Source organism: Diabrotica undecimpunctata, chromosome 2, assembly GCF_040954645.1.
Source record: "Diabrotica undecimpunctata isolate CICGRU chromosome 2, icDiaUnde3, whole genome shotgun sequence".
Lineage (NCBI taxonomy): Eukaryota > Metazoa > Arthropoda > Insecta > Coleoptera > Chrysomelidae > Diabrotica > Diabrotica undecimpunctata.
The window spans coordinates 143,041,756-143,067,718 of NC_092804.1; the positions used below are offsets into that span (position 1 = coordinate 143,041,756).

The 25,963-nt window shown below is 33.5% G+C and overlaps 1 protein-coding gene across 2 annotated transcripts in view; it reads left to right on the forward strand.

Annotated features, from left to right (window-relative positions):
* LOC140434966 (phospholipid-transporting ATPase ABCA3-like) overlaps positions 1-25,963 on the forward strand; it is a 117,508-nt gene that overhangs the window by 14,711 nt on the left and 76,834 nt on the right. For both annotated transcript variants that reach the window (XM_072523612.1, XM_072523613.1), the window contains exon 3: positions 22,357-22,560. In XM_072523612.1, coding sequence (XP_072379713.1) covers positions 22,357-22,560 — 204 coding nt within the window. The remainder of the gene's footprint in view (positions 1-22,356; positions 22,561-25,963) is intronic.

Below are 25,963 nucleotides of genomic sequence, written 5' to 3' on the forward strand. Positions count from 1 at the left end.
AAAGTAAAAGACGCAGGAGAACATGCTGCCAAATTAAAATGGAGCTTCGCAGGACACAATGCCCGACTAAAGGATAAAAGATGGAACCACGAAATACAACAATGCAGACCACGGTTAGGAAAGAGAAGCAGAGGAAGACCACAAATGAGATGGGCTGATGACATTAAGAAGATCGGAGGACACAACTGGAAGCAAGTGGCCCAAAATAGTAAACACTGGATTGATTTGGGTGAGGCCTATGTCCAAAGTTGGATTACTTAAGTCTGAAGAAGAAGAAAGAGCAAGAGCCGCTAAAAGTATATCGTTATCTGACATGTTTCTGATTTGAAAGTAAAACTCATGTTGCAAAATCGGTACGTGTGTGTTCTCATCCGATTTTCAACATTATTGTACAGCAATTGCATTCGACAAAATCGTACTGAGCCGTTGGAACGTGAGTGGCGCGCTTAAGGAAGCTATAATCTAGAGCTCTTTAAAGCTGGGTTGTCTTTTTAGTGATAATATTCTCTACACTTATTTAGTGGAAGGTATCCGATCGTTTGGGTTAAATACGTTTTCTTAATCACAGTCATAAGCAGCTCGTTTAGGAGTATTAGTGGACATTTTTATTCATAACTTTTTGTCTTTCAAAATTTCATTATTTTGACATAAAATTTAATAAATTTCGATTTTTTTATACAAAAATGATTTTCTTATCTGAACATTCATTTCTAATTGTGAAAAATAGCATTGGAAAATAAAAAAAAAATAATTTTGACATTAATAAAATTATTTATTTTTCATATCCTCCTTGAGAAAAATCGATTTATACTTTACATGTATCAATACATACGTTTCCATTAACTACCAAACAAATTAATTTTTAATTGTAAAAGATTACTAAGGAAGATAAAAAATATAACTTTGACATTAATAAAATTGTTATTTTGTTTATTTTTCATAACCATCTTTCAAAATTAGAAATGAATTTGTTAGTCAAACGAAATGTATGCAGGGATTCATGAAAATTGTTGTTTGTTGATTGTTCTCTAAAATTCTCAAACATGACTTCAAATCCAATTATTTTAAGTGATGTCTATTGTACAGAATTGCATCTACGTGAAATACTCTATGTACAGAATTTTTGATATGAAATTATCTTAATTGCTTTAATCGTATTTAAGTATTTTATCTATTGTTTTAATAAAAACAAAGGACATATTTGTAGGAAAATGATTGTTTTTATCCCAATAATTCATTCATTTAATCTTAAATTTTTCCATTTTATTATCACTTGATAAGTAATTATTTACAATAAGATATATATATATATATATATATATCATTCCTAGAATATTTAACTACTTACCCGAGATCTATAAAACCTACATAAGAAAAATCAACTCATTTAACATGAATAAATCCATTTTTACAAAATTTCTCAAGAACACTGGATCTGAAATTTTGGATGCGATCTTCTTTAATTAAATTCATCATATAACTAATACTATACAGTATACTTTGTAACAATTTTTTATATTATCAACCTAATGGTACTGTAGAACAAATATTGAATAGTGTAAATGGGTGTAATCCCTGAGCACAACCTCTGGTTCATCAGGGAATTTCTTCTTTGTTTATTTGCTAACAACTATTTGTTTGTACAAAATATTTAACTTAGAATTAATTTGTAATTGTATTATATTGAACTATCATATTGTAACATTGTTGTATATTGTATATGGGGAAGTAAATAAACATTATTATATATATATATATATATATATATATATATATATATATATATATATATATATATATATATATATATATATATATATATACTGAGCGTCATTAAAAAAAGCCACAATTTTTACGAACCCTACAAAAATTTGGTTGTCATTAGATGTTTGTGTCTCCCAAAATTATGATTTTAATAGAAAATTTTAAAAATTAACATTGTAAATTTTTTCCGCTTTCTTTATAAAAATTACAATAACGTCGTGATTTTTAATATCCTGTATTACGACCTCTATTTTCAATTGCACTCCTCATTCGATCTGACATTGAATTGATAAAATTCTGGATATTGCCTTGAAGAAAAGCTTCCCATTCTTCCATGAGCGCCAATCGAATCTTTTCACAATTTATTGGAGCAGGTATTCTGTTTATTACTCTTCGTTTGAGTTGGTCCCAGACATGCTCAATCGGGTTCAAATCTGGACTTTGAGCCGGCCAATTCATTTTTGGCACACCGACGGTTTCCAGGTATTGCGTTACCATCCTGGCTACGTGTGGCCGCGCGTTGCCTTGCTTTAAAATAAAGTTTTCGCCCACAAATCCAGCAAATTCTATTAATAAACACGAGATCAGTACAGCCTTCGAATAAAATGCTTGTTTTGGGAAATGCGGTTTTTTAAAAATAAAAATTATATACTCATAAAATATAGGCCTTTAACTATTGAGTGGCACCAATTTTAATTCTTAATTGGTATAAACACAGCAGCTGTAGTTTTTTAAATAAATTGAGTTAACTTCACTTTGATAGGTCGAGGAAAACTTTTTTTTTAATCTTTGTGCGTACTTATGCTTATTTATGCCTACATACTTTCTTATTTAATCTCGTATCTGTATTTTTCAGAGGACATCTGCTATGTAAGCTGCTTTATTCACTTGTTTTCTTACGCTCCTTTTTAGGTTTTATAAACTGAATATTTCTACTTCCAAATACTCCCAGACCTCAAACTGACCTCAGAAATCCTTCGAAGTATAGTTCCTACTAAAACCTTAGTTCTTGTTGCATTAAAAAAACCTCCTGTTCACGTTTTATAGGCATCAAGTGGCACTTTTCGAGCTGATTGAATAATATAATGATCCTGTGCGGGTTTAGTAATTCTCGGTCTTCTAGTTTTAATCCGTTTCGCAATGTCTATGATTCTTTTGTTAAAACATTTTACGTTATTCACCTATGTCTATCTACCCAACTCCGGTCTGCCTAAACTCGTGTATGCAAATTTGACTATATTCAGATCTACAACAGCTATTCTGTACAACTCTTAAACATACTGAACACTTAGTACCTTTCAACGTATTTGCCATAAAAATGAACTGATCTTTTGTGAATAAAAAAAAATCATTAATTGTGTTTGTTTACATCTATTGTACCTGAAAATATCCAAATTTTCTTTGCCGCAAATGTTTCATTTACATACTATCAATATACGTATCAAAAATACATTGAAGATTATACAAAACATCCGGAAAATATTTTTCAAAATTACGCAAAACAACGGTAAACATCCTTTCCTCGTTATAAACAATATACTTTTATTATTGAAAAACATACAGTTAGGACGCTATGAAACTGCGATATAAACTGGTTAATTTAGTATATTTTTTAACGATTCAAAAATATTATTTATCCACTTTTAGTTGTGATATTTAGGATTAAATGTTGGTATAGGTATCGGAGGGGTTGTTCTTTTACTGGTAGGAGCAAACCATTAAAATCTTCGGTAAATGCCTAACTGATAATAATCTCTCTCTACTGCATCAGCCACTGTTTTTTGTCGTAGCTGGCGATTTGGGATCTTGTCTCGTAATGAAACGCCCAACATAGCACGCTCCATCGCCCTTTGACACACACGGATCTTTTGAACTGTTCTCCTTGTCATGGTCAACGTTTCCGCACCGTAAGTTAACACTGGCAAAACACACTGATTAAACGTTTTTCTTTTAAGGCATATTGGTATATCAGACGATTTGAAAATATGGTTCAGCTTGCCGAAGGCTGCCCAAGTCAGTCTTATACGACGGAGAAGCTCAACGGTTTGGATATATTTTCCTATGCGAATCTCATGACCTAGGTATTTATAGGCCATTACCTGGTCTATGGATCTTGTTCCTACGCATATGTCTTCGCTGACTACAAGATTTGTCATCATCTGGGTTTTAGATATATTTATTTTCAATCCCCCTTCTAGCGAGGAAAGGTAGAGCTGATTTAAAAGTTCTTTGGCCTCATCTATCCTATCAGCTATTAGTACAATATCATCTGCAAACCTTAGATGGCTAAGCTTTTCTCCGTTTATGTTTATGCCCTTGTCGGTCAGTTTTGCCCTTTTACATATATATTCCAAAAGCGTAGTGAACAGTTTCGGCGATATGGTGTCACCCTGGCGTACTCCACGTTGTATCGGGAATTTCTGGGTTTGACGATCACTCACTCTTAACACTGGCTGTTGCGTTTTGGTATATGTGTTTAATTATATTTATATACCGATAGTCAATTCGGCATTCTGTCAAGGCTTCCAACATTTTTTGTTGATTTACGGTGTCGAATGCCTTTTCATAGTCGACAAATAATAAAGCTGGTGGTTTATTATATTCAGTGCATTTTTCTATAAGATTTTTTATTACCAGTAGGTGATCGTTTGTTCCATAGCCTTTTCTAAAACCCGCCTGTTCTATGGGCTGATAAAATTCCAATTTATTTTCTAGTCGTTTCGTAATTATTTTTGTAAATAGTTTATAAATATGTGAAAGTAGACTTATGGGCCTGTAATTCCCGAGGGCGGTAGCATCCCCTTATTTATGAAGTATGATAATTTCTGCGTTATACCACTGGGTTGGTGTTATTGCTTCCTGCAAACATCTATTGAATTGTTTGGCAAGGAGCTGCCATAATCTTTTTCCAGCCACTTTCAAGGCATCTGCCACTATTTCATCGCCTCCGGGGGACTTATTGTTTTTCATTTCTTATGAAAAGACCTATAAGTCTACTACCACTCATATACAAGATATTCACAAATATCATCAACAACAGATAAACGAATGCATTAGATGCACATCCAAGAGAGCAAGTGGATAAGTACGGTGGATTCGATTCGATACGAGTGGATTCAGTACGGTGGATCATATCCATACGCTTCGAGAACTAATGAGTAGAACTAAATAATATGAAATATCGCTAGCATTAACCTTTATAGATTTCGGGAAGGCTTTCGATTCTATATATCCCAACGTAGTAATAGAAGCTTTGACCAACGAAGGCATTGACAAACCGTACATAGAGACTTTAGCAAATATATACAGACAAGCAAAAGCTAAGGTAAAAATTTATGAAAACACTCCAGAATTTCCCACTACCAGAGGCGTCCGACGAGGATCACCAAAGCTCTATGAAATGAAGAACGACTATGTAAGGGAGGCTGCACCATAATCGGTAGAATACACTGAGAATGATGGAGATGATGATGGTTTATGATTATTGCTATAAAATATAAAAATACAGAGTATACAGATGGCTTAATAAACTTTATAAACGTTTGAGCAATTCTTGTATTGAGGCTACATAAATTTTCATAAAGAGTACCGCATATAATTTATTTCATTTCTATTTCTATTGTATTCTATTTCATTTGGGTTTCACAAAGTTATTTAAACACAAGGATTGTTTTTTTTTATTCTGAAAAAGATAAAATGAAAAAATGTGGTCCAGATTGATTAATGCTATTGTTTAATCTTTATCGTAAATTTATTGCCTTAATCTTTGCTGTATTGTTCATTGATTTATTTTTCCACATTCCGTTTTAAGACTAATTTTATAAAAGTAGATTGCAAACAGTAAGCTATTATCTTTTTATAGCTTATCGCTAAGAAAATTTGCAAGATTTTTTGTACCTCCCATTTTTCATTCTATTTAATACTTAGATTGAATATGTTAGTTTCGATTAAAACAAAAACTTCCCAAGGTACCTATATATGATATACTAACTCTGCTTCTTAAAGCTCAAAGCTCGAATTCGGCTCTAAGAAAAAAGTTGTAGATAGTTTTCGATTGAACTTTCTTTCATGTAGTTACGTTTCAAATGAAGGCATTGATAACGTTGATAGGTTTTTCAAACTACCTTGTCGAATCATAGTGTGCAGTCAACAAAAATAGCTTTTACAAAAAGTTTTTAAAACATTTGATAATGCCTTGACCCAGTGGCCGGTATTCGGAGGTAATGATCTAGGATTTCTTATTGTTATTGGTAGGATAGATGTATTGATCTGAATAGTTTGTTATTCAATAGGAAAGTTTTCTCTATGGGGGTCCTTAAAACAAGCCTTTGTTTATTGCAATAAAATTGTGTGTCAAAAAAAATGTAACATTGTGTGCAATAAAATATGGCTTTGTATAATATTAACTGTACCGGTATTTATTATTACACATAATGTGGTCAAAGGAAGCCAACTTTCCGTTCTTTAAGATGTTAATAATTTCTTTATCTTTTCTTAGCCTCACGAGAATAGATATGTTAATTGTGTGGTGTATCTATGAGACCCTTAACGTACGTTGGTAGCACCACATTTTGAATGCCTCTAACAGTTTTAAACAGATTTGTAGACATATTTGTATATTTGGGTTCCCTGATAACCAACAATGGCGATTGCCCCTCAGAAATCAAGCGTAGACTAGCAATAGCCCGAAACGTAATTGCTAAAGTAATTAAAATATGGAAAGACCGAACCATAACAAGGAATACAGGTTGGTCAATGCCTATATTTTGTAGCCTTTGAAATGCGGATCTGTAGAAGAATTCTACGCGTGTCCTGGACGGAACATAGAAACAACCTGTCGATTCTTGAAGAGCTTCATATAAAAGATAGGCTATTAATAAAAGTAAACCGGGCATACCTAATTTATTTCGACCACATGGCAAAGCTAGAAGAACGGAGACCATGAAACTATTGATAGTAAAAGGAAAAGTAGACGGCCGAAGACCAAGAGGAAGTTCTCCAACACGATGGGTAGATCAAATGAAGTTTCTGGTAGGAAAAGCCGTCCATACAGCACAGGATCGCAGCCAATGGAGACAGCAAGCTAATAATATTCAAGAGTGTCACTAGGTCCTGCTAAGGGCTCAAGGAATGAGGACGAACAGTCTTATGACGTCTTCTTGAGACTTCAGCTTTCTACTCTGTAGAGGAGGCCACATAAAAACGATATTGTAGCCCAGATAGCATATTTTTGGGCGTTTATATTGGTGTTCTTTGGCTTTTTACAATTTAGTTTTAGGCTTATTTGTAACATGTTTCTATTTGTAACATTGTTTATCATTCTTTGGAGAACCTGCGCACTATCTGCCGACAATACCGTGTCGTCTGCATATCTAATATTATTTATGTTCGTCATTTACCTTATCTGCGTTAAAAATATCGCGCTGAGAGTTATTTTTTCATTATGATGAAGAGTTTTTCCTTTTAGTCAGAATTGTTTTTTGGAGGAAATATTGTGTTGATTAAAAAACTCAAGCCATCCGCTAGAAGCCTTTATATCAAAACTTAGTTTCTTTGCAATGCCTTTACCTCTAATGCCTATTCTTGACTAATTTTACCAGAAACAATGTTTTCAGAAGATACTTCTTGACAAATCGAATGTAAATAAGTGTATGCAAATAAAATGTGTTTTAGCCACCTTTATTTAGTAACAAGCGTATTTATTAATACACACACTAAAGGTGCGTTTTCATAAAGCGCGCAAAATGTTTGCAAATGTTTGCAACTGTTAGCAAACAATTTTATTTGGTTGGTGCAGACAGATTTCAGAACGCTCCCAAACAATTGCAAACGTTTGCAATTGTTTGGCACGGTTTCGTCGGCTGTCGGTTCTTCAAAGGGATTCGTTATTTTTGCGTGTTTGGTGGAGACACTAGGTTTTATAGTCTGTAATAGTAGAAAGGAATAGTTTGTTTTCGGTGTGTGATTAGTAGAGACTTATTTGTTTTTTACAAAAAAATGGAATGGGTTAATGAGAAATGTTTAAAATTAATTGAATTTTACAAAATTAAACCAGAAATATGGAATGCCATGACATGAAAAGAAATAAAGCGGCCGGTGAGGACAAAATACTGGCGGAACTTCTAAAAGAAGGAGGAGACACGATAAAAAAAATGCTAAAAATACTGTTTAACAAATGTCTGTTTGAAGGTAAAATACCTAAACAATGGAGAAATGCCAACACAATCTTAATACATAAGAAAGGAGACCGAACAGACCTAAACAACTACCGTCCTATTTCCCTTTTGTCACAACTATATAAAACCTTCACAAGAATAATAAACAACCGACTAACCTATAAACTTGATAACTACCAACCAGTGGAACAGGCCGGATTCAGGAAAGGATACAGCACAAACGACCATCTACATGCGCTTAAAATCTTAATTGAGAAAACCAATGAATACAACCTTCCGCTCTACTTAGCATTCGTAGATTATGAAAAGGCTTTCGACAGCATTGAACACTGGGCGGTGGAAGAAGCTCTGGTCAATAGTAGCATAGATTCAAGATACCGACAATTGATACATGATATTTACCAAAACGCAACCATGACCGTAATTCTGGACGACAAATTAATAACGGATAATATAAAAGTTAAACGAGGAGTCCGACAAGGCGATATAATTTCACCTAAACTATTTACCTTGACCCTCGAAGATATAATAAAATCAACAGATTGGGAAAACAGAGGAATATGTATTAACGGAAAGTACCTAAATCACCTTAGATATGCGGATGATTTACTCCTGATCTCCTCGGAACGACAAGAACTAGAATTAATGCTGAATGAACTTCATGAAAAATCACATTTACACAGGCCAATTTGGATAGGATAAGGAAGGCACAAAGAGCGATGGAGAGACAAATGTTGGGTATATCACTTAAAGATAGAAAACGTAACCAGTGGATCAGAACCAGAACAAAGACAGTAGACGCGATAGAACAAGCAGCAAAACTGAAATGGAAATGGGCTGGACACAATGAACGTCTCCAAGACGGACGATGGAACAATGCCATCGGAAAGTGGCGTCCATACAATGCAAAGAGATCAAGAGGCAGACCACAGATGAGGTGGAAAGATGACATCAGGAAACAAGGAGGTCCCACATGGCAGAGAACAGCTCAAGATAGGGAAAGATGGAGAGAACTGGGGGAGACCTACATCCAACAATGGAAGGATAGAGAATAGGTTAAAAAAAATGGAATGCCAGTCATAAGCTATACTACAACAAATTTAAAACGTCGACGTCGGGTGTAAAATAGCAATAGAGATGCGAACTAGTGTGGACATAGTGAAGGTAAAAATAAATAGACATACTTATAAAACTATTCGCGCATACATATAACTTCTCTTCTCGGAACGATGGCAAATGTTTGCAAACTTACTCAAATTCGTGGATTCTTGTTTTTGACAAACATTGCTAAACATGTATTGGTAAACGTTAGCAAATGTTTGCTAATGTTTGTTGTAGATGTTTGTAAATGATTTTTGGTAAAAACGCACCTGACAAAAAAATTATTATCTGATATAATTATTTATTTTATATCTATAAAATTCATATCTATTTAAAGAAAGTTTAAATGTATGTTTATGCATGGCACGTACATGCGAATGATTTTCGTCTTAAAATATTTCCAGAGGACGTTTTGAATAGAGATGTCCCTTAGGAGAGAGGCTCACTGTATTATAAATAAATATGACCGTTACATTGATTATCAATGTTATTCATAATTTAAAATGTTTTTTTTTATTTATAAATCTATAAATAATGAATGCATATCATGGTTACGAGTGAATTTCCAGATTTTGATGGAATTATTCATACAAACCTAAATTTATCATCGACCAACCACACACATTCAACTGATTATCTCATAGAAATATTTACACATAGCTTGATAATATTGTATGCACTTTGTATTTGTACTTTGGATGCGCTTATAGAAAATTATGAAAATATAAACGATTTTGCAAACGTTAAAATACAATTAGATGCAATAACAATATTATAGTATATATTTATAATAATATAAACAGTTTATTAACACTAACGTTTTTGAAAAGTATTCGGAGATAAATAATTTTTACGTGACTGTCTTACAACTAGACCTTAACACTTACACTGCCACCATAGTGAGAAAAATATCACTTCGCTTCTGGCACTTGTTGGCTGATATCGTTTATTACAGCCGTGTGCATCATATGCCGATTCACACAAAAACAAGTCCATATAATTCACGCGGTCTTGTTATCTGATATCGTTTATTACAATTTTATGCCCATTCCCACAAGATGAGTCATTTCTTGCAAAAATTCAATTTCGCAAATTTCGCTATAAATGGATATTATTCATTTCCAAGCATTAGCCCGTAGGTATTAGTCGATTTCTCTGAGTATTTTGTGTAAATCTTTATACTGTGAAAATGAATTACGAAAAAGAACAAGAAAAATTAAATCGTCTCTGGCAGGAATATCTTTCAGATGAAGATAATGAACCATTTGAAGATTCTGATGATGAGTTTCTCCCTAGTAATTCTGATAGTTCTTTAGATAATGAACCAATTAAAAAAAAAGTAAAATTAATAAATCAACCAAGTACTTCTGGCACATCAAGAAATATATCTGATAGTGTAATGGAAACAATAAATAATGTTATTGAAAACAATTTAGAAGAAAGTGAAGATGAGGATAAAGAAAGTGAACACATTGATAATAGTGCGAATTTATCGTGGAAAGACGTGAGTGGACAGTATATGAAATTATTTGATTTCACTGAAATAGATGTTGGTGTAAAAGCAGAACTACACGGTGAATATTTTGATAAAGGTCCTTTAAATTTTTATGAGTCATTTCTTACTAACGAGGTATTGGAATTAATGGTGACGGAAACAAACAGGTATGCAAATCAGCTAAAAAGTACTGTAAAATTACCCCATGCCAGAATTTCTGAATGGCGTGATACAAATGTTGAGGAAATAAAATGTTTTATTGGGATCTTGATTTGGATGGGCTTATGTCGTTTTCCTACAATTGAAAGTTATTGGTCTAAAAGTAGTCTGTACGATAATAAAATGAAAAATTTGATGCCTCGCAACCGTTTCCAATTATTACTCAAGACATGGCATTTTCATAACAACGAAATAGTAACAGATGATAGATTACAAAAAATTTCTCCTTTGACAAACCTGTTGATAAAAATTTTTCAAAAACATGTTGTTCCCAAAGAGAATATATGTATAGACGAATCATTAATACCATTTAGAGGACGGTTGAGTTTTCGGCAATATATTAGTAATAAAAGGTATAAAGCATAAATTTGGTATAAAACTGTACAAATTATGCATTGAAAAAGGATACACCTATAACTTCCAAATTTATTGTGGCAAGGATAAACTACCAAATCAATCGTCCTCTGAAAATGTAGTACTGACTTTGTCTAATAACCTACTGGATAAGGGACGTACAATTAATTAGACGTACAGATAATTATTACACCAGTATTTCTCTAGCCCATAAATTACAGAACAGAAACACTCATTTAGTTGGAACTCTGAGAATCAACCGAAAATTAAATCCCAAACATATAATTGATACAAAATTGCAAAAAGGACAAACAGTTGCAGCTGAAAGTAATACAGGAGTGGTGATTCAAAAATGGAAAGACAAACGCGATGTTTATACTCTAAGTACAAAACACACTGCCGAACTCACAGAAGACAGCCAAAAGCCAAAAGTTGTAACTGACTACAATAAACATAAAATATACATCGATATGTCTGACCAAATGAAAACATACACCACCTCATTGAGAAAGGGAGTAAAGTGGTATAGAAAGTTAGCAATTGAACTGCTTGTGGGTACTACGTTAGTAAATTCATATATATTACACCAAGAAGTTTCAAATGAGAAAATGACTATAACAAAATTCAAAGAGAACCTTGTAGTAAGCCTAGTAAAGTCCATTCAACAAAACCCTAATCCTAACGACAGTCATTTGTTGGAAGACGTAGGTTCCACTAATCGTCGAAGGTGTGTTGTTTGTTATGAAAATATTGCTAAAACTGGACGAAAAAACGCTCAATTGAAATCTCCTCAGTCAAGATATCTTTGTACACAATGTAATAAGCATTATTGTTCGAGTTGTTTTTTTGAAATACACAAATGTACAAAATAAACCTCAACTTTTAAAATTTTTGCAATTTTTATTAATAAATAAAGTTTTTGTTAATTTCTTATTAAAATAACAATGTATGAAAATGATAATTTTCGTTAAAAAATAAATAAATAATAGTTGACATGAGTATACAGTTTTTATCAGTAACCCACTTTTCAGGCTGTGAGAATCAAACATTGGTTAACATATTTCAGAGGCCAAAAAGAGTTTCTGTTGCTTACAGCCGTCTATTTTTAAACTGCATTAACGATACATTGATATGAGAGACCAAAACTGCTTCTCGCAGCTTTTATAATTTGTGATGCATGAGAATCGATATTTGATTCTCGTGGCTGTAAAGTCATATTACCCGTGCATCACGTTATGCTTCTCATGGCAGTGAAAGTGTTAAGAGATAATTAATTCAATTTAATTCAGTTTTGAAATTATTACAAAAGCAATTATAAAAACTGCAAACTAGTAGTTTATGCCAATTTTTGTGATCATTACAGTAAATTTATCTATATTTTGATTCTAAGTAGTGAATGTGTATTCATGCATCTCCAATCTCTTACATTTTTTAGCCACGAGCAATTTCTTCTTTTTCGGCTCCTGCTTTCCTCAGATTGCCCTCCATTATACAAATAGGTGGATATATTTCTCTTCTTGGCAAATGTCTCCTAGATAGCTTATTTCGCGTTTTTTAATAGTGCTTAGCTATCTATAAGTTTTCATAATTTACAACACACTTGTATGCCTTCTGGATTCACCCCATGATATCTTTAGCATTTTTATGAATGTTTATTCTGGAATTATTCAGAATATATTTATATCTCCATCGGTGTATCATCTGTTGCATGTAGTCTTTGTGTTTCACTTTTATGAAAATGCTTTTCGGTTAAAATGGCTTTGATAATAATCGATCCATCCTCCATCCCAGGGTTAGCCCAATTCGAGCTCAGGCCTTCCTCAGTAAACCTCTTCATTCGTTACGGTCTGTAGGCATTCTCCTCTCGATCGACTGCCAAGGAGATTTCTGGCGTCCTCATCCACATCATCCTTCCATCGCTCGGTCTTCCAATAGGTTTCTTCCCCTGCATTCTTGTGTTCAACAGTTTTTTTTTAAGCCTGTTTTATTTTATAAAGAGGAAGAATTTTAAGAAATTTTAAAAATTCTAATCTAAATTTTTTTATTAATAAATCATTAAAAATAGAATAAAAGCAGCTGTTTGTAGATAATCTTGATAAAGTGGAATTCCTTCAGCCGACCGGATCAAAATATATTTGCATAGGTATTTTATTCAAGTATAACATATAATTTCGTAAGATTCTTTATGCTTTACCGGTTGTTGTATTTTCAATGTCACGCACTATATATGTAAATATAATAAAAATTTCATTTTACTACCTAATATTTTACTCTGCCCCTTTTTTAATTTAAGGAACTTTTTTTTGGTCTTAGGTTATCCAGTTATTTAGCCATTTAAGGGACAAGGGACTATTACCGCCTAGAATGCTAAAAATAACAATTCACGCCACATTCAAAATAAAGGCCTTAAGCTATCTTTGTTAGAATCTATGGAAATCAACAAATTAAAAAACACAGATATAATTCTGAATGACCAGCTTGAGACAAACAGTTCTCCCCTCCTCAACCTATTTCATTAGAGACTATAAAGTGTAAACCCATACCAAAAACAGATCACTTGAGAAAGGCAATCAGCCGAAACAGCTGTAGTGATAAGAATTTAAAATAAATTTTGTGGAAGTTTGAAAACAAAGTTTTCAGTGTTTTATTGTTACATAAAATGAATTTCCATCAAGTAACGGTCGAATCCATCAATTATTACTAAAAATATCACATTTTCAACAATTTTTTTGTATCTTATATACGATATACGGCCATCAAACTTTTTTTTATATTATTATATAACTTTTATTATTATATTATTTAACAAATTGTTTATTATTTTTTCCATTGTTTCTGTATTTTAAAGATGGCGCCAAAAATTTTTCGTTCAAAAATTACTGCTCCATGGCGGACAGTTAATCTCTGAAACGGCAAATCTGAAATATAAAATTTGAGAACGGTTTTAAAACAGAAGTACCCGTACGTGATGGTTTACCAGATAAATTAAAAATTCTTAAACACAAACAAAATGGCGGACTATTGAAAAAACTTTTAAAAATTCATCTTTTTTCGACTTTTTGCAGTCACAAAAATTTTATTTTTCTTTTTTAGCCAAATTGTGGTATACTATCATAGAGAAAACCAAAACAAACAACATGCATCAAGGTTTATTAAAATCGACCGACTAGGTCCGGAGATAACTGTCCGCCAGTTTGAAGAACGTCTTAAATCCCAGGATCTAGGTGGTCGATTTTAATAAACCCTAATGCATTGTGTTTGTTTTGGTTTTCTATATGGTAGTTTACCACAATCTGACAAAAAAAATAATAAAATTTTTGTGATCGAAAAAAGTTCAATCTTTGAATAATTATTTCAAATGTCCGTCATTTTGTTTTTTTTTTTAAGAATTTTCAGTTTTTTTGGTAAACTATTACGTAAGGCCACTTCTTTTTAAAACCCTTCAGTAATTTTATATTTCAGATTTGCCGTTCCAGAGATTAACTGTCCGGCATGGAACAGTAATTTTTAGACGAAAAATTTTTGCGCCACCTTTAAAATACAGAAACAATTGAAATTTCAAAACTTAAAAAGTTGTATAATAACATAAGAGAAGTCTAATTGACATATATAATGAATAAGATACAAAAAAAATTGTTGAAAATGTTCCACTTTTTAGCATTCTAGATGGTATTAGTACCTTAAAGGATTAAACATTTAAGTACTAATAAATCCAATAATGTGAATTATTATAATAATAATGTAATTCTCTTTGTCTCTCTCTCTCTCTCTCTGTCTTTTATATAGCAACCGAATTTCTGTCTGTGGCACTTTCTATCTAGACATTATTATATAGGGATATATACCGGGATACTCCCTCCTCCCTCCATGGCAAGCTGTAAGAAAACCAAAATACGGAATGTTTTATGTAGGTACCCAAAAAAAATGTGTTACCTTTTGGTAACAGAATAATTACTTGAAATGTACTACTAAAATTCTTGGAATGGACAATGTTCATGCGTAACAATCCTTTGTCATTATATTTAACCTTGTGTTTTAATAAATTAGCGGATTTGAACAATTACATACTTTTGATTTAGATTACTATACATTGTACAACAAAAAATGCATGGAATGTATTAAATACCATTACACTAAATTTTTTTATTTGAAATTCACTGTCGAAATGATGACTCACGACGAGTGAGTCGCAAGTGCGATTCACTCGCACTTGCGAGTTATAGATAATCTTATATACTAAAACGCTAAGCCCTTTTCTTGTCCACCACTTTACTCAAAAACCATATTAGATAATTAAAATATTTTTTCGGAATATCATTAGTATTACGTATGAGATTGTCAAGATACACTTTTGGTACAAAAATTCACTTCCGGTTTTGAGATGACCGGAAGTTAAAATTTACTTTAAGTTTTAGACCCCACAAAGTATATATGGATCGAAAGGTCTCGTCGAGACGAATCTAAATATGTACTTCCGGTTGCGATCCGACACCAGAAGTGACCCGAAACGCGCATAAAACGTCAAGATAGAGCAAATCTGACACCGGATTCGTGATCAGCATGCAAAATTAACTGCTAAATGATAACATTGCAACAAAAAACATTGTTTTCGACGAAATATTTCGTGATATTTAATACACTTTTTACTTGCATTATTATTGATGAATGTTATGTATATTCTTGCTTATATTGTTTGTATTGTACTTAATTTTTCTCGCAAAATAAAAATTTCATTTAAAAAACTCGATGTCGAGTTGGTCCGCTAGTCTTCATTAACTCGTTACTCCGTAGTTTCGAATAATTATATTGTGCTAATAGATTGTTTCATTCTGTTTAACTTATAATTCATTTGAACTCAGCATAATTATTCATCCTTAAACATGGTCTGTGATCTGATAATATTTTATCATATATTTGTATCTTGTAAATCTTCATTATCCAGCCCTTTGTGTCCGCTGCTTGACATAGGCCTCCCATGATCTGCTACATCCGTCTCAATCCTGAGCCGTTCTTAATTATTCCTAAAAACTATCTCTCTATCCGTCTTTGGGCAATCCTCATGTTATTAGATGACCTTTCTCTTCAAACATGTGGAGATATCGCGATTTAATACATCCCTTAATGCTTCTAATGCGACCAGATTGTTTAATCGTTGGAGAGCCTGACATTTTCATGGTTTAATCGTTGGATATATTTTTGGCAATAACTCGCCATACTGGTCAGACGAGTTCACCAGTTTTTTGGGAATTACGTTTCTCTAATTCCCACGAGACTATATATTTGTGATAGGGTTATTCCGCTTATACGCGAACTTCAGAACCTCAATAGTTGTTTAGCAGGAGAATTCGTGCAGGAGAAGTTGACGTTTGGATCGCTCGATGTAAAGTTGGACATCTTGCACCACTTTTTATAAATAATTTTTTTATTATGTGGGAAAGAAATTATCTGTTAACTTAAATGCTTAACATACTTAAAGAGATAGATTCAGAGAAGGTAGATGAAGTAGTTCTTCTCTAGCTAGGCATCAATTGGTTTTTTCCCTATGTTATTGTCTTCCATTAATTACTTATTATATAATCGTTTAAAATCGAATCGCTTGAAAACTTGATCTTTCTTTCCAGGATATAATTGAAATCTGTTTACTTTCCGATTAGTTATCTCATTATTGCGCATATAGTACCTGATTAGGTTGTTGTATATTTATGCAATTTAGCATAAGATTGGGTAATTTATAAATAATTCGCAATTGCTGTATATTTCAAACTGTTGCAACTGATGCGTCATCAAATGATCGTTAAATTGCTTGTAATTAATATTCACTATAATTTAGCGGAATGAATAGAACATGCATAATTATCTGAATTTTATCTACATTATGACTTATTGTTGTCGGGTTGGCCCACGAAATTTACATTAAATTTTGTTTCTGAAAATAATTATTTACCATTGTTATTATGAAGTTAATTATAAAAAAATAATGAAAAACCAGTTGTTTTTTATTATTTTTTCAAGAACTCCAATTTTCTTTTTTTGTTAAAAAAATAATTGTGGATTCTTTGAACGATGAGTCTGAACACACGTTGAGACTGCCTTTGCAGAAATTGTCCAATAACCACGAAATGATGGAACCAGTGGCGCACCCAGAATTTGTTTGAGGGGGTTTTTGAAATTTTTTTATGCTACCTCCATTTTGAGTCCCTAAAATTTGGGTTTTAATTTAATTTAAAGTACTAAAGGTAGCAGTGCCAAAGATTCAGGTATCTATTATCCTGTCTACCAACTAAAACCACCCTCTCTTACTTGTGCGCATTTGACTGTCGCACGTACCGTACTCCGAAAGTGGGGTGGCCGCTGTAAGACTGACGACATTTTTGGAACACTCCCTTCTCTTATTTAGATCTTATCTATTGTTCTGAAGCTATTTTCTTGTGGCATTTTAAAGTAACTACTATTTTAATGGAAATAAGCTACAATTGAAGGTTAAAATAAGTTTATTGACGTTTGACATTAGTCCAACTTGTAAATGCAATACATTTTGGAGACGGCTATCGCCGGATTCCCGTTTTTTCCGCTAATCCTGCCGGTTCAAGGCATGCTCTTCCTCCAAACTTCTCGATTCCATCGCTCTTCTAATTCCTTCATTCCATGAGCGTCGAGTTCTACCTATTTTTCTTCTTCCATTTGTGAAGTTTTTGGGGCCAACGTTCGTCAGGCATTCTTTTTCTTCATCCATTTTGAACTTCTTCTTTCTATTCTATCAATGACCGTTTCTGTAGCATTAATGTAATTTCTTATAGATTCGTTAGTCTTCCTTTGTCTTGTCAGTTTTTAGTTTCTGTTGTGGAACTCCAAACTAGGACTGCATACAACATTACCGATCTAACGTACGCCTGGTATAATTGGATCTTCTTGGCCTTCGTTTGGGGGCTGGACCTGAAAATATAAGGTTGAATTAGTCGTTTTGTTAAATTCCCTTTTTTCTTGATTTCTTGGGTGTTCTCGTGAAGTTTGGTCTTCTGTCAAGATGGACTTCTAGATACTTGACGGATTCTTCTGATTAGTGGTTTTGCTAAATTAGCTTTTTTCTTGATTTTTTCGGTGTTTTAGTGAAGTTTAATCTTCTCTTCTGTCCAGGTGGAATTCTAGATACTTGACAGATTTTTTTAATTGGATAATGTTTCTTCTCATCGTGAATTCAACTACTAGTGGATTTTGTTGCTGCGTAAATACACTCGCGATCATAAAATCCGGGCCACCTTGAAAATTTCAAGTTTCTGGAATATTTTTGCCTCTGGTGCAGTAATAACCTTTTTTTTAGACTAACATATCTTTTATTTGTCATCAGTGTTTGTTTTGAAAAAAAAAACGGTTTTTTATTGTTTTTATTGAAAAAGCAGAAAACAAATCAAATTGTTGATAAAACAGACTTACGAAAAAAATGAAAAATACAGAATGTGGTAAAATATCAGTGAAATTTTAATGACTAATATCGTGTATTACCTCCACTTGCTCTAATAACCTCTTTCAGACGACGGGGCATACTCTCAATTTTTCTCCGGATTACATGTTGTGGTATGTTATTCCACTCTCTCATTAACAGATCCTTAAGCTCCTGTGCGTTGTTAGGAGGAGATTTTGGGGGTTGAATAGGTTTTTTCAAATCGTCCCAGAGATGTTCGACGGGATTCAGGTCCGGAGACCTAGCTGGCCAGGGCAACCTCGTAATTCCAACCTCGTCCAAGTATTGCATTCTAATCGTGGCAATGTGCGTTCGCGCGTTTTTCTGCATAAAAACGACGTCTTCTCCAAGCCCTGCCATCGTATGCATAACACGTTCTTCCAGAATCTCCGTAATGTCCCTTCGTGCAGTTAAGGACCCATTTTCGATGAAAGGTAATTCTGTGCGGAAGTTGGAAGATACACCTCCCCAAGCCATGACCGAGCCTCTACCAAATGGCATTTTTGGAGCAATGCAAGCTTGTGAAAATCATTCACCGGTTCTCCTCCAAACTCTTACACGTCCATCGGATCCAGTTAGGCAGAAACGGGATTCATCTGAGCATAACTCTTTGCTCCATTATTAATTCCCCAATGCGCGTATTATCGAGCAAAAGCTAGTCGTGCAACTCGATGCCCCAGGCGAAGTGGCGGTCCTGTAGCCATTACCCGAGAAGATAGTCCAAAATAACGAATTCCTGTAGACGATTTCGATGCATAATCGCAGTTGAGGTCTGGTTTCGTAAAGCCTGAAACACAAGAAAACGGTCATCTCGTGCCGTGGTCGTTCCTCTTCGTCCAGTGCCAGATCGTCCGGATAGCAAACCCGTCTCCTGAAAGCGTTGAAGCACTCGTTGAACCGTAGAAAGGCTTACGCCAACAGTTCTTGCGACTTGCCGTTGAGTGTGACCGTCTTTCACAATCGCAACAATTTGTGCCGTTTCAACAACAGTCAAGGGCATTTTTGGCAAAAAATAAACAATAATAAATACTAATAATGGCAATAATAAACACTAATGGTGGCAATAATAAACGTTTGTCCGTTGCGTTTGAACAGAAAGTCGAAGCACAAATGAGACATTTAAAACAAGCGGTAGTTACAGTTTCCGTCTATTTTGGGAAGTGTGTACTTTTCCGCGAAATCGACACTATTGGAATTCTTTCTTACAAAGGAAACCGCTAACCCGACAACAATTCTCAGAAACATGCATTAGTTTGTATTTGTGTTATTATTATTTACAATAAAGCTCGTTAAAAATGAAATATCGGTGATTTTTAAGGTGACCCTGATTTTATGATCGCGAGTGTACGTTAAATTGCGTCTTTTCCGCTTTGATTTTTATCTTCCATTTATCCTTGAATTCCGAATTTTTTTCTAAATGATTTCTCTTAGTGTCCCGACAATTTTTCTGTCTACTACCGTTAGATATTTTCAGACAACCATTTTATATTTACTCAACAAAAGTGATTTGCGTACTAAGCAATTTTATGTTTTCAATAGAACTTTGATATATGCTGCTGAGCGAGCTTTCCAATATTTTGATTTATGGTGTCTGACCGTTTTTTTTATTTCCGGTAAGTCGAGTGGACTTGCGATTAGCACTAGTAGCAGAATACTATAGAAGATTCATTGAAGAACCAAGTGGAAATGCACAAGCTTTTAGCCCTTGACGTTCATTATCACTTTTCACTGGTCCACTTACATCCCTTAAATGAGCGTTTATCTTCCAAAGACCTCTTTATCATTCAGTTAGACAATAGTTGCCAGTTGGTCAGGTTTTATTTTTATGATGGATATCACGTCTTTTCCACCTGATAGGTGTATTAAATGAAAATTTCTGACTGGACACCGTTTTGAACCATGAACGCCACACAGCGAAGTGTACCTGCCAGTGAACCGAGTTACAAAGCCGATTTTTTTTAATACTAATCACCACGTATGCCTTGGATCCATCATTACATAGTAAACTCCAAATATTGGACGAAATATGTCTTAGTGTGACTGGAGCACATAAGTTTATAGAAAAAGGATAGGACATTATAGTAAGCAATATGCTTACCTCTAAAAAATATCTTACAAAACTCGAATTATATTCCAAAAAAATATTTATTGAATTATTTTAGGAGTAAAAAAGTAAAAACAAGTAATTCTTAATTTTAGACAAAAATACTTTCTTGTTAACCCTCTTCACATCAATCTAAATGAAGCAATAACTTTTTGATATAATAATTAAGCTTGATATTCACCCCAATTAATTTGTTTCTTATCCTAGAGGTGGCTCTACTGCGGTATGCTGCTGTGGTAAAATTTTCAAATTAATTGTAGATTTCTACATGATGACTCCGTAATATTTTCAAACCTTAATATAAATTACAGTTTTCTATAATTATATCCATTGGTTGAGTTGCCAAGTTGTGTAGACAGTAATTTTATCAAATACGCTTAACCATTTAATGCTGATAACTTTATTACTAGTAGACCAAGTAAGCGAAGATATCTTTAACAACATCTTTAAGTATAATATTTTACTGCTCTGCTGTGTCAATCTGAATACAATATACCAAATAAACAAAGTTATGTTTTCAATGTTGATGTTATCAGTTAATGGAGACAACTTGAGTTTTCTTAGTCGGGTTTCATAGTTTAATCTTCCATAATTAAAAGGTAGCTTAGTAGCTCTTCGTTGTACTAGTAATAAATTAATGTCTCTTTGTCTGGGTCTAAACAAGTTTGGAGACATTCTATTAAAACTTTTGATAAAAAGTATAAAGCACTAAATTACCACAATACGTTATGCAAGGAACACTATTGTTTATAAATACTAAAATAATTAACTAAAAACGCCTAAATAGGTTCTTTATAGATATATATTACTTAAATATATATATAGACTGTAAATTTTATGATATCGTACTTTCAAAATAAAAGTTACAGTATCTACTGTTGTGTAAGTTTCAGCATGGCCAGTACAAAATTCAAACCGATAACATTCTTATTCAATTTTGTTGTAATCTTCCAGAGTGTTGTACAAAGTAATTGATATGGCAACCCTGTTAGTATGACGATTCGTTTTAAGTGTTTCGAAGCCGAAAGGAATGCTATTTATCGATGATAAATATTACCGACGTTTCAGATGGAGGCACCTCTCTACAATATAATTTGATGGAGGCAGTTCAACATATAATTCTTGTTTAAAGAGATTTTTCATATGTTTAGGAAAAAATATTTAATGATTTATTGCAAATATTTTCCACTTCTACAGTTTTATATATGTTGTTATTACATTTTTTTCCGGTTTCTTACCGGTAGCTTTATTATAAGCCGAAACATATTATTTTTTCCTATTATAACAAAACTGAGCATTCAAAAATTTTCAAAAAATTCATGAGTATTTCTCAGGATTATATCTTTATGCTTTAAGAAAAAATTAACAAAATTGTATGTTTGGTTTTCCCGCTTGGAAAAAAGTAGTATTTTTGAGTTTTTTTCGAAAACGAAAACATGAAGTTTGCTAAAAATTTGTCAAAATAATTTTAGTTATCAGATATACCTTCTTAAATTTTTTCAAATTTTTTGAATGTGTAGTTTGTCGTTTACGGGGTGCAGATCAACCTAAAGAATTATCACTTATATTAATGTATAGTGTGTGTAAACCAATAAATTACAAATAAATAATAATAGTACAAATCTTAGTTTAAATATTTTTATTTATGCTTTATATATATTTAATATGTTTATTTCTTTTCCAGACATTCAAAGATTTGGATCAGAAAATGAATTACTGGGATACTACTATAAAAATCCAAACTATACAACAGTTGCGATTATATTTGATGACAAAAACCCCAAACATTTCAATTACAAGTTGAGGTATCATAAACACTACTACAATCCGGAGTTTTTGGTCACCGATCGCATGTACCAAAGAGTTTACGGATATACCCCGGCTAGTCGTAAGTAAATATTTTACACTACCAGTATTTTTATGTATTTTTTTTAATATACTATTTTATATTTCTATTTACTCTTAATTATTTTTGCTCCCAAAGTTGAATAAGGTATGCGATTAATAGTAGGTGTAAAGAAGCATGTGTGCTATTTCGCTAATCTGTTCAATTACTTCTGTTATGTACCTCCATTTTATTAATTACTAATCATACACATGTCAGTCTTTTTAAACGAGCTATACGTTTTCTCTTTACATGTCTCAGTTACTTTAAATTTAGGTACAGTACATACAATGAACTATGGGGCGCATAAGTACTACACAGTGGGGCGCAAAAAATTCGTACCATTTAGATCCTTTGATTGTAGTCTATTACTTGTGCTCAGGTGTTAAATATATTAGAACAGTGATGTATTAAGGCAGTGAGAAAATTTAAAAGTATACTACATAAAATATTTTAAACGCTCAAACTTGTGAGGTAATCGCCAATGTATTTTAATACATGAAGGAAGAAAAAACTTTGAAAAAACTTGAAATTTCTATTAATTGTATGTAATAATAAGTTGTATAAGTTGCGCTAACAACGTTTGTCGTCGGAATAACGCGGACTCGCCGACGGCAATGTAGTTCATATAATTTACTCCATGGTAATGGCGTCGGCCCAATCGGACAATGGCACTACCATGCAGTAAACTATACAACTATACTATCGACATTGTTGTCAGCAAGTTCGCGTTATGCCGACGTCAAACACGCGTTACACAGAGTACGCATCAAGTTATACGTAGCGCTATCAACACGAATAAAGTGATCTCAACTACCGTCACATATAACTTGGAAATTATTATATAATCTAACTCCCTAAGCCACTTTCGAGGAGAACCTACTAGAACACATAGAAACATAGAATTGGAATACCGAGGTGAGGAATTTGTGGAACCCCCTCGCTAGAACAGGTGAAAATATCAATAAAAAACCACAAATCTCCAGGCAGCGATGCTGTCCCCGAAGAGTTATTTAAACACGGAAAGCAGATCAACAAGGTGATGCAAAACATAGTTTGTAAAATTTGGTCTGAGGAGTAAATGCGTGAGGAATGGAGCTTAGGCTTAATATGCACGTTACACAAAAAGGGGAACCAACTAGAATGCAATAATTATCGCCAAATAACTCTCCTAAATACAGAATACAAGATATCGTCAAACGTCTATGTGAAGATCTATAATAGATACATCCATCAAAAATAATCGATGTAGGATGCTTCAACTAAGCAGATGTAAGTAGCGTCCATAGCCTAGTATTATGGGAAATGTGAATCATGAAATACTTCACACCTAAGAAAGCGACACCAACACAAACAACAATCAGAAATGTTAGAAAACGATAACATCTGGGAAAGCTGGGAAAAACTCAAAAATAACATAATTAACGCAGCAAAAGAATCACTTGAAGAGAGGAAAGTAACAAACACTAACATATCAAAAAAGAAAACCCCATGGTTTAGGGAGGAAGTGAATACAAAATGTGAAGAAAAGAAGAAAGTCTTTTTACAATAAAGAAAACGAAACACATTCAGAAGGAAACATGGGCAGACTACTTTCAATCCCTATTTGCTAAAGGTGACACCAACACCAGAGGTGGCGGCAAACGAAGAAATAAATATCGTGGAAGAAGAGGTAGAGGAAGCAGGAAATTAAAAAAAAAACAGAAAATCACGAAGAGAGGACAGAATACCGAACGAACTCATAAAATACGGAGGACCAGATTTGGCCCAACACTTTTTTTTTCAAAAAAATTGAATAAACGTATTTTAAACTTCAATTGTGGCTTATTCCCATTAAAATAGTAATTGCTTTAAGATGCTACAGGAAAATAGCTTCAGAACTATATTAAGAACAAGTGATGGAGTTTAAATATCTAGGCATCACATTATCTAGCTACGGAAAGCTCGAAACAGAAGTGGAAGATCAAGTGAATAGAGCAAACAGAGCCGCAGTTTGCCCGAATGAAACAATATGAAGATATAAAAATGTCGAGAAAGAAATGAAAGTTACAAAACCGTTATCAGACCAATAATAACATACGCGGCAGAAACACGACCTGACACAGAGAGGACAAAAAGGATGTTAGAAACAGCAGAGATCAAAACACTTAGAAAAATTCTTGATAAAACACTATGGGACAGAGCTAGAAGTAGAGATATACGATGTAGATGCAAGGTGGAAAACATCAAGGACTGAGTAACAAATATAAGAGTAGAATGGAACGATCATATAAGCCGAATGACAACAAATAGAGTAGTAAAGACGACGGGAGACAGTTCTCCAATAGGAAGACCACGAAAACGATAGAACGACAACTTACTGGAGGCACATTAAAAACAGACAGAATCATGTCTGCATAAAAAGAAGAAGAAGTGAAGAAAAGATCTTGCATGAGAGATTGAAGCCTTCTATCGAAGCGTTCCTAGGAGAATATCAGACAGATTTCAGGCGTGGACGTTCAACTATAAACCAGATCTTCACTCTACGACAAATTCTCGAAAAAGTGCAAGTTTAGTATGGATATGTAGTATCTTGTCGATTTTAAAATGGCATATGATAGTGTCACAAGACCAAGTCTTGTGACCAAGCCTTGTGACCAAGCCTTGTGACCAAGACGCTATCGATGAGTTAGGTATTCCAAAAGAACTCATAAGCTTGATAAAAATGTTAATGTCCAATATGCTATCAGCAGTAAAAATTCAGAACGACTGGTCAACCCCATAAGGCAGGGAGACGCGCTGGCGTGTGTTAACTTTTTAACATAGCCTTAGAAAAAATGGTACGAGACGCAAATTTAGATAGCAGGGGAACTAGATTTAATAGATCGGTCCAAATACTGGCATATGCTGACGACGCGACGTGGACTTTATAATAAGAACTAGGGCGAGAACCACGGAAATCCTAACCTAGCTAGTAGCGGCAGCAGAACGAATAGGATAACATATAATTCAAAATACAACCAAATTCACGCCGACTAACACAAACACGAGAGCTAGAAATGTTGGCGCAGATCTAATTGTCAATGACCAAAACTTCGAAACGTTCAAAGAGTTCATATATGTAGGGTCATCAATTAATCCCAATAATAACACACCAGGGAAAATAAAAACGCGAATCATAATTACAAACATGTGCTTAGGTAATAAACGTCTGTCGTTTAAGACTGTATAGAATACAGATGAATCCTCTCTATCGATTTTTGAAAGAAAGGTACTACGTGTTCAATCACAAATTAATCCCTTAATTTGTAATCTTACACTATTCTTAACTTCTTAATATTTTATAGTTTCACTGTGTATAATTGAAACATTGTGAAAGCATATCGTGTAATATTTTAATAATTAGTTAATTTGCCTACAACGTAAT